The sequence below is a fragment of the Rhea pennata genome, chromosome 8, assembly GCF_028389875.1.
Source record: "Rhea pennata isolate bPtePen1 chromosome 8, bPtePen1.pri, whole genome shotgun sequence".
Lineage (NCBI taxonomy): Eukaryota > Metazoa > Chordata > Aves > Rheiformes > Rheidae > Rhea > Rhea pennata.
The window spans coordinates 19,912,659-19,922,656 of record NC_084670.1 but is presented as its reverse complement, the minus strand read 5'-3'; the positions used below and the strand labels follow the sequence as shown (position 1 = coordinate 19,922,656).

Here is a 9,998-nt window from a genome sequence, read left to right as displayed (position 1 = left end):
ACGAGACCAGCTTCGCCACACATCCCCTCTCCCGCTCTTGCTCAACGCGTCGACGTCGGAGCGCTTCCGCCAGCCCCGCACCCTTTCCCCGTGACCCTGTCCGAGCCTCCTCCGCTCCCACCGCCCGCCGAGGCGCCCGCAGTCCCCGCCTCTCCGCCCGCACATATAAGGCAGCGCCTCCCGTTCCGTCGGCAGCTCACCGCGACCAGCTTCGCCGGGCGCCTGCTGGCCCGCTCCGCCGAGGATGCTGCACACCCCCGCCGCAGGCTGGACACTGCTGCTGTGCGCCCTGCTGGGGCGCCTGGCCGCCGCCGGTGGGTGACGGAGGGGGGCCGCGGCCGGGGGGCGCCGGGGCGAGGGAGGCGCCCGGGGAGAGCGGCGCCGTCTGGGGGGGCGGGGGCAGCGGCTCTAATGGGGGCTCCGGCGCGCGCGCGGGGGGCCAACGGCTCCGGCGCGCGGGGGGCAACGGCTCCGGCGCGGGCTCCGGCGCGCGCGCGGGGGGCCAACGGCTGCGGCGCGCGGGGGGCCAACGGCTGCGGCGCGCGGGGGCTGCGCCTGGCGCCGGGGGGCTTGTGCCCGCGCGGGGCCTGTGCAGGGTAACGGCTCCCGCCCGGCTGCCCCAGGGACCCCGGCTCCGCCTCGGTTATGCTTCAGTATGCGAGTGGTAGTGGGGGTTTGTTTTGTTTTCCTGAAAAGGATATTTAATGTTCATAGCTAGGGAGGCGTGGGGGAGCAAAGAAGGGGCATTTCATAGGTCAGTTGCTGACCATCAGTAATAGGAAGTGACTCGCCCCGTTTCTTTTCATTGTCTCTAGTTTCCAGCTTATAGAAGGGGCAGAGAAGGCTGTATTTAGAAATAATTAGGATATCACCAAGGGAAACCTTAATGTTCATAGGCCACAGAGGCTGTGGCTCTTCCCTGTGGTGTGGGGTTTTCCCCTGTGGTTCTTCCCTCGCAGTTCCCAGAGCGCGTGTCGCCAGAGCAGCCACCGTGGGCATGCAAGGCACCTCTGCCTTTCTTCCCATTTGCCTAGGCTACAACTTCATCCTGGGGTAGCCCTTCTCCAGTATAAGCATGTAGAGAGACTTTATATATTTTTTTTTCCCAAAGAATGTATCTTCCTAAAATAAATCAGGAAGCTACCAGTTAATGGCTTCTACAGCTAGGAATGAATTTGAACTATAACAGATTTGTTTTGGTGCTTCAACATTCTCATGAATATCTTCAAGCTTTTTTAGTCTCTTAGGAGGTCTTGTTTCAAAAACGTACAAGGAAGTGTTAGGCGAACTCCAGACACGTTTCGTATTTCTCACTTCTGTAAGGACACATTCCTTTAGTAAGACAAGCATGAGCCTGGAGGGCAGGACCAAGCCTTTTCCCTCAGAACTTCAAGCAGCGAGTAGCAACAACGGCTTCTTTGAACTAAACAGTGAACGCAGGGAGCCAGGAATTGTGTGTATGTGACTGATGGCACTTTTTTCTCTATTTAAAGGCAGCCCAGAATTACCAATAGCAGTTAATATAACTTGGTCTTCAATCAATTTTAAAACAATACTACGATGGCAACCAAAACCATCTGATTACTTCTACACAGTAGAAATACACGGGTAAGTAGATAACATCAAAGGTGTCTACATTAATAGCAATCGAAGAAGATGCAGATAGTGTGACTGAATATTTTTGAGACTGAGAGTAACAGGAAAATAACCCCAAAATGAGCATTTAGGAAAACTGCCTACCCAATAGTTACACTTTCTTCATAGTCAACTGAGGAATATCTGATTCATGATTGTGGTTTCATCTACTTCAGAAATGGGTAGTTCAGTTTCAGATCAGCATTTCAGTTCTGGGGTTCAGTGCAGGCCTAGTACATTCATGTGGCTGGCTATCAGACCATGCAAAATACACTTGATAGAGTACCTTTTTATGTTTTTCAAGGTGTCTGGACTGAGTCTTTGTTCTTTCTTTAATCTTAGGAGGTGTCAGATAAATGAGTCTGAATTTTATACTAATCAGTGAATCACCATCAACGAAATGCTGGGTAATAATAAAAATGACCTTTGCTTCTCTAGCTCTATCAAAGCGTTGTCTGTTGTCAGGATTATAGAGGTTATGAAATACTGCGGACTGCGAAAAACAGCCAGTCTATTTGATGTGTCTAAAATTTCTTTTAAAACTTCAGTGAAGCTCAGTAATAAATCTATGTAATACTTAGCTCTCCTATTAATTCACAGACCATTATTAAACATGCCCCAAAGGGAAAAGGCATGAACTCTCCCACACAGTAATGAATACATAGTACTGTAGCCACCTCTGGCTATAAAAGTTGTCTAGAAATGAGAGTTCTCTCATGACTAATAAATGAAATACCTATGCAATGGTCCAATGTCCTCTTCTATCCTTCAGTCTGAAAAGAGTGATTAAATTAATAGACTTTAAAGCACATGCTTGATCAGAATGGCACAACATACCATAAGAGCTTGATCCATGAGAAACCTACAAAAAGGTTTCTCATGGACACAGAACCTTATCCAGCAGGCTGCCAGGTAAACTGTTTTGTGAACCTGGAGTTTCTTACAGGCATTTCTGCTTGCAAAAAATTGGAAGTCTGTCCAAAATTCAGTACAGAATCAGGTATAGTTCTGATACCGAGGAACTTCTTTAGACTGGATTGTCTTAAGTGCATTTCAATTTTTGCTTTCTGATCCATATGTACATTTAAAAGCATATGTTTGTTTTGTTACAAACATCAAATCTCTTCTGTCCCTTCTCAAAGCATCTGCAGACCATTGAAACTCACAGATTTGTGGCTTCATAGGAAATCTAGTGAAGTAGGAAGGGAGTTCAGGCAACTTTTAAATAAAACTCTCTCACTTGCCAGATCTTAAGCTAGTTTGAGGAAAACTTTGTTAACTTTCAAAAACTCAACACTCTCAATCTTCCAGCTGATTTCACTAATTCTTTTTTTGTTCTTGGTTCACCAGCAAAGACAGGGAAAAGAACTGAATCAGTAATACCAAACCTATTTTTCTATTTCCATTTATTAGGAAGCAAAGTAGGATGCTAATACTTTTTTTCCAATTTTAATTATTATTTCTCAAGTAAATGACCCTGCCTTTTATCATTTAAAAACAAAGAGACATTAGTCAGTCATGTTTTTTATTAATTTTTTATTGCCTTTTATAATGTAACTCTAATTGAAAGTGCTACTCTTTGGTTCTTAGTGACATTTACCCACACAGATGCAAACACAAGCAACATATGATGAGACGTTGTCATTAGATTAATTAATATTCATGAGAGCAGGGCTTCTTAGGATAACTGGTGTTTCTTTAGGCAATAGTTTTCATATGCATTATTGATCAAAGATAAAGCTTTCAGTGATTTATGCATCCCCTTATATTTTTATTGTAAGTCAACTGCAGAAAAAGCCAGAATCCAAACTGTTGATGGCTTTCTATCACTTTTAATTCATACACATATCCAATATAATATATATTGATATATATATATAAATATATATGATATATGTATCTATATATATCTATAGATATATAATGAATAGCACGATTCATATTTGATTCACTTGCTTCCCACTTTGAATTATACTTGTTACAGCGAAGTGTTTGGGGGGTTTTACCTTGTCCATTTCAGACTAGTACACCTGCAAGAATATTACACTGAGTGAGGGAAATCTGTATACTCTGCAAGGAAAGAAATATTATTTTAACATATATGAATAGTTTTTAAAAATCTTAGAAAGTGTTGACACTTCTTACTCTTTTCAGACAGACATCTGACACACAAAAAAAATGTATTCTGACAGCAGAAACAGAGTGTGATGTTACTGATGTGCTCAGGAATGTAAGAGAGACCTATACGGCACATATACTGTCTGTAACATCCTCAAGGATGGATAACTTTGAAGAACCACCTTTTGCAGTCTCTGAAAAATTCACACCTTATAATCAGAGTAAGTAGGACTGTCAATTTAATGTTACCATGAACTTTATCTTGAGAAGATTTCTACTGATTAAAGCAATGTTTGGATTGGGCTTAAAGATTTTTTCTATAGGTTCTTATAGTAGTACTACTAATATCTGGTAATAAGATCTTCAGGTATGATGCTTTTCCCATTGCAGGGGACTGCGTAAGATGTTAGTTGTCGTTTGTCTCTCACGTCACTGAGTAGAGCTTTTTATTAGCTAGATAAAAATATTTGTTAATAATCTTGGATTTCCCTGTACTGTTTTGACTCTGCAAACTTGCAATAGAGAAGGGAAGAGAAGTAGAGGGAAGAAGAGAAAAAAACATATTGTATAGAAAAGATGATGGCAGTTTGTTAATTCTTAAAAATCCTTGTTTAGCTATTCTTGGAAAACCAGAGATCCAGAATTATACACAAAAAGATTCCAAACTGAACATTGTGTTCAAAGACCCACTTACACCATATACATTTCCCAATGGAAGCTTTCAAAGTATTCGAGATATTTTCAGACATGATCTGCAGTATAAACTTTATTACTGGAAAGACCAAAGTTCTGGAAAGGTAAGGTCTTACTCTACATTTTCATATATTCTGTAGCTATACTATAGTCATATAATTTCTGAGCTTCCTTAACAGCTAAAGCTTTTGCAGAGAACATCTTGAAGTTTATTTTTTTTTATTCTTACAGAAAGATGCAACAACAAAAAGCCATAAATTCGAAATAAACGTTGACAGCACGAAGAACTATTGCTTCTACATACAGGGAATCATTCCCTCTCGCAGAGAAAACCGTGATGGTCAGGAAAGCATGGTGCTTTGTACCAGTGTAGGAAGAAATATTTTAGATGGTATGTATTTGATGAAGTCTGTCACAATATCTTCAGGATTTCTAACAAAGACATTTCAATTATGAGCATATTTTATACATCTTCTAAGCGTGGTGCCTACATTATAAAACAAATTATTTGCTGTTTAAATGAGAGGATAGAGACTGGACAGGAAAACTAATGGGAAGAACTCCAATTAAGTAAGAATTGCCATCTTTAGCTAATTGGAATTGTTTTTAAGGTTTTGTTAAAACTGTTTTGATTTAGTTTTAGATTGGCTGAGTTAATCACAGAATCACTGAGGTTCCAGAAGCCTCGAGCTTCTTCTTTTTTGTTTTCTCACTGTTTTCTTCATAGCCTTCCAATAAAGATCCTAGGGTAAGTGCTTGAAGCACCAGCTGTAAAATACAGGAATACTGGAAAACTATGCAACAGGCATTTCCACTGAATTGTAGTTTAAACTGAACTAGGAAAACTCTCAGTGTTTTTTTCCCCTCATGATTTAGTTGTTATCTTAAAAGCAGGTGAGGAGACTCAGACTTTCTTTACTGTATCATTGCAAGCTCTGAGATTGGCACCTCTACTTCTTTACTGGTAAACAAGTTAGTGGGTGGTCAGTGAACGAGCCATCCAATTCCAGAAAAACAACCTGGATAACATTTTGTTCAATATTAAGTCAAAAATCTGTATTAAAATACTTTATCTTTATCATATCTTCTTTCTCCACCAGGAAGGAATATTTTCACTCTAAGTGAAAAACTTCCAGAATTTTCTCTCTCTCTGAAATGAATATTCTCATCTAAATACATATTTTTACTACAATAGTTGAATTCTAGTAGACTATAGTTTGAATAAAAAATCCTTTGGTGGTCTTTTTACAGCTTCTAAGTTAGAAGAAATTTCTACTTGGACCTAATTTCACGCAGCTAATGTAATAGCATGGGGGATGATTGGACTTGCTGCTGTGGTGATAGCATGGTATTTTAGCAGACTAACTTAAGTATAGTTAGATTAAAACCTGGTGTGAACTAGTTGAAATTAAGCTTTAATGCAGATTAACAAATTCATATTAAAATGAGTCATGTTCACACAGAGTTGATCACTGCTGTGGTACTGGAAAATACAGAAAGCATTTCTGAGTTAAGTAGAATGGGTGCTAAGGGTTTGTAGCACTAAATGAGAGGTATTCGACACCTCAGAATGGGGACTTAGCCAAACACAACTTTGAGGAAAAACTACTGTGTTTTCTGATTACTGAATCTTGGATTCTTTTCCTCCCCTACAGAATATGGAGCTGAAGTCTTCATTATCATAGCAGTGATAGCAATTGCAGTCATCACTCTTGCCATTGTCCTGTCAGTGATCCTTTGTAAACGCAAGAATGCAAAACCTGCAAGAGAAAAGGAACCACTTAATAGTATTTAAGGAATAACTATAACTATCATGGATACTAGTGGCAATTCCAAAGCAAAAAAAAAAAAAAAAAAAAAAAAAAAAAGTAAAACATTTCCAATTCTGTGCTACAGGAGACTGTGAAGCCCAAACTTCTGTGGATTCAAAACTCCGTGAGACAGTCACAGATGAAAAACACATTATAGACACAAAGATATTAGGAAACGCCTGTGCCACTAATAGCTGGAAGCTAGAAAAGTATTCTGGGAAGATACTACAATATGCTTATCCTGTTCATATACTCTTCCCAAAGCAGCCTTTATTTGTCTTTGTGACAGAGGATCCTGAACTAGACAGACCTCTGATTTGACCAGGTACGGTCATTCTGAAAGTATGGCCTTAATGAACCAGAAAACTTACGGTACTTGTGAGGGGAAAAAAACACTACTTTTTCTAAACACTAGTGTCCTTTACCTAATGAAAAGGAACATTTTTCTGTTTCTATGAAACAAAACTTTTTTTTTTTTTGTATTTATCTGTCTTTTTATAACATTATTAACTGGAGAAATGATCTGTTAGTTCAGATTTGAAAAAGATACTACTACTCTTAATGCACTTCTTGGATAAAGCTGGTTTGGTGAATTTATCTTTGGATACAGGCAATCAAAACTAAACTAATTGAAATCATTGTATTAGTAACTTCTATGGAGCACTCTTGAAGTAGGTAGCTGCTGTCCATCTGGAAAAGGCATATCCAAATTACACTAAACCTAGAGTTGTACAAATAGGGTAATCTTGTAATTCCAAGATAGTGCCAGGATGAATACCGTGCAGTTTTTGAGTCAGTAGTAACTCACTTCATGCAAACACTGAGTAGGTAGCAGTATTTACTGCGTATTGAACACTGATTTTTTTTTAATTAAATGGTGAATTAACAGTTTACGTTGGTATAGATTCAAACAATCTTGGTGATGGGATTTGGAGGTACCTTTTGCTATGACTATTTTAATATTTATTTTATAAAATAATCTAATTTTTATATTGGTGATATCTGTATTTATGATGGTAATTTATATGTTTCTAGTGAAATAAAGGTGACTGGGAAAATAACTTTCTTTCCTTTCTTTTTTAAATGAAGTACAATATTCATTCCTGAACTGAAATTAAAAATATATTTAGGAAATGTACTCTTGGGACAGTGGTGTAGGTAGGCTGTTTGAAATCTCACCAGGACTATAGACAGTAGTTACCTTGGTAAGTCTATTTTATGTACGGATAAAAAATAAGAAGCTACAGAACTGATAAAAGATTTCAGAGAGTCCTGAGTTGCTGCTCAGCTGACTGCTTATCTGAGTGATTATTCAGTGCTTGCATTCAGTTTGTCAGTCTAATAGAAAGTATGTTGGATGCCTATGGAGATGTCTTACCATACTGGTGCTCTACCACTTGTGGTGCTAGTTTATCCAAAATGGCATGGGGTCTGGCCCTGAGAAAGGAACCACTGCAACTAATGTTGGTATCTATTGCTACTATTGGTATCTGTGGGTACCCCCCCAAAAAAAAAAAAGCCCTACAGAAAGAAAAAATGCATCTTATGGTTGACACTATTTAGATGTATATCTCAAAGCCTTATATATGCCTTAGAATAACATTTTTGTTTATGAAAAGAAGTAATATTCTGTAAAATGATTATCTCAACCTACAGATTTTTACAATATTTTATATTTTTCATCCTTATTCTACTATAATAGATAATACTTCATATAGGGTAAGAATTACTGTAGAAATGAGAGTGGGTTTTGAGGTTTTTTTATTTAATTCCAATTTTAAAGATAGGGTGGTGTAACCTGCAGAAAATGCTTAATGCATTTCCTGCTGCACACACGAGCTTTGCATAGAAAGAGAGCCTCACAACAGCAATCAAAAATATTAGAGCTTGTGGGAGTAAAGTTAAAGGCATTCTGAAGGGATCACTCTGCCCCTTCCCCATGCTGTTCTGCTTCCTCAGTTCCATGCAGTAAAAGCTCAAAAACAGCTCATAAGGAAGGCCTGTGGAGCACGACACAGCATTCATAAAAATATTGCTGTACTCTACATAGAATACAGATGTAAATCAAACTTCAGGCAATTAGAGATTTTTGTATGAAGGTTGTTTTTGTTAAAGAATACCAACAGAGAAGCAAACTACCTTAAAAAACATTAAAAATAACAGACTACTGCATAAGTTCTGGAAAGCCACAGCACTTCTGTTCCCTACCCGCATGACACTGGCTACTCAGCATTTTTGAGGAGATATTACTGGGTCCTATTTCAGGAAGGGTTTTTGCCATTTGTGAAGACAGTTGAGAATGCAGAACTTCTGGAAGTATTATCCCTTGGGCCACTGCATACAGCCTGTGCAAAATACTTCATGCAGAGATTTTACTTTCTCAGAGTATCAGAGTAGGCATAAAAAATCATTGATAAAGGTATTGTCAGGGGGAAGAAATACCAGTTCCTATCCACAACACACACCTGGCCAGTTTCAGCACCATGCTGCTTTAAGAAGGAACAGTTGCCCAGGGAATCGATCTTGGAAATGGAAGGCTTAGCTCTCCAGCTTACCTTCTGAACTAATTCCTGTAAGCGTGTTCCTGCTGATGGTCCTAAGTGCTCCTCCTCTTTGCCCCTTGTCACCTTCGTGTAAGTGAATAAAGGAGTAGTGAATACTACACTGCTACATTTCTGCCAGTCCTAACATTACTTAAAATGAACATCTGTACAGGACTTCATAAAAGTACACGATAGGAATGATGGCAAACAGCTTAGCTAGTGTATTTCTAGTATAGCAGACTCAGCTTTTCCCTGTGGGAAGGCTGGTGCTGAGGGGCATGTAATGAGAAGAATGCGATTATAAGCTTAACTTGGATCATGGTTCATGTGACAACTCAGGACAAAGAGTTTCTGCACTAAGTGCAAATAAACAGCTGTGAAAGATTACCTTCTTGGTTCAGTTTTGTAACACTGATTATTTTTCAGCTTGGTATTGAATGCTACACAATTTCAGAACTTGCAATACACAGGAACACTACGCCTGTGCCCAAGAAGTAAGATTCTGCTTACAAGCTAAAAGTTAAAATAGGTAGATATGCCTAGTCTGTCTTCCCCAGGCTTGTATAGCTCTGCTGCCTTCAGCAGGCTTTGGCTGTACAGTACTAGACCTGAGAGTTAATTCAGTAATCTCCAATTACCCAATCTTAGCGTCCACATAGTTGTAACCATGCTTGCCACTAAGGGAGAGAGAAGTCCTGGTGTTTGTGTTTGACAAATAGAGAAAACAGGTACAGCCTGCTACAGAGGACAGCAAAAGGACTTGCCCTGACTGAGTATCTTTCCAGAACTACGAGCTGCAATGCTATGCACCGCGCTGTGCGGCCCCTAACACCGTATCCCATCCTGCTGACAAACGGAGCCTCTCACAGAAAGCTGACCCTTCCCTATTTGTTGTTCTGTGTAGCTAGGCTAGGCAAGTTCAAAGGAAGATTTGCCTCAGGGGTGATTGTTTCCAGTAAAACCTACTACTACGTGGGAATAAATAAGCAACCACACTCACTGCCTCCAGGGCTTCTTACAGCTGGTACTACTTTCTATACCCAGTTGCAGGTTTTGTCACCTTTTCCCCCTTGCTCCTCTCTCATCTTATCAACAACTGTGTCCTAATAGTGAAATGCTTTGACATTTTGCTCCTGCGAGCAGCAGGAAGGACTCAGCTTTGCTGCTGCTTACTTCCCTTCTCCTTTGTTGCTGTTTC

General features: G+C 39.7%; 1 protein-coding gene across 1 annotated transcript; it reads left to right on the top strand.

Annotated features, from left to right (window-relative positions):
* Positions 1 to 212: 212 nt before the first annotated feature.
* F3 (coagulation factor III, tissue factor) lies at positions 213 to 6,319 on the top strand. Its single transcript, XM_062581264.1, has 6 exons — positions 213 to 314; positions 1,494 to 1,608; positions 3,790 to 3,974; positions 4,369 to 4,550; positions 4,678 to 4,837; positions 6,102 to 6,319. Exons 1-6 carry the CDS (start codon positions 245 to 247, stop codon positions 6,239 to 6,241), a joined length of 852 nt encoding a protein of 283 aa, XP_062437248.1. The 5' UTR covers positions 213 to 244; the 3' UTR covers positions 6,242 to 6,319.
* The last annotated feature ends 3,679 nt before the right edge of the window (positions 6,320 to 9,998 follow it).

What these genes read in the sequence shown, in the direction of transcription:
- F3 (XM_062581264.1), top strand. Translation starts at nt 245, where the DNA reads ATGCTGCACACCCCCGCCGCAGGCTGGACACTGCTGCTGTGCGCCCTG. An exon ending in TACACAGTAGAAATACACGG is followed by an intron (nt 1,609 to 3,789) that starts GTAAGTAGATAA and finishes TACTCTTTTCAG; the next exon opens with ACAGACATCTGACACACAAA. An exon ending in ATTCACACCTTATAATCAGA is followed by an intron (nt 3,975 to 4,368) that starts GTAAGTAGGACT and finishes ATCCTTGTTTAG; the next exon opens with CTATTCTTGGAAAACCAGAG.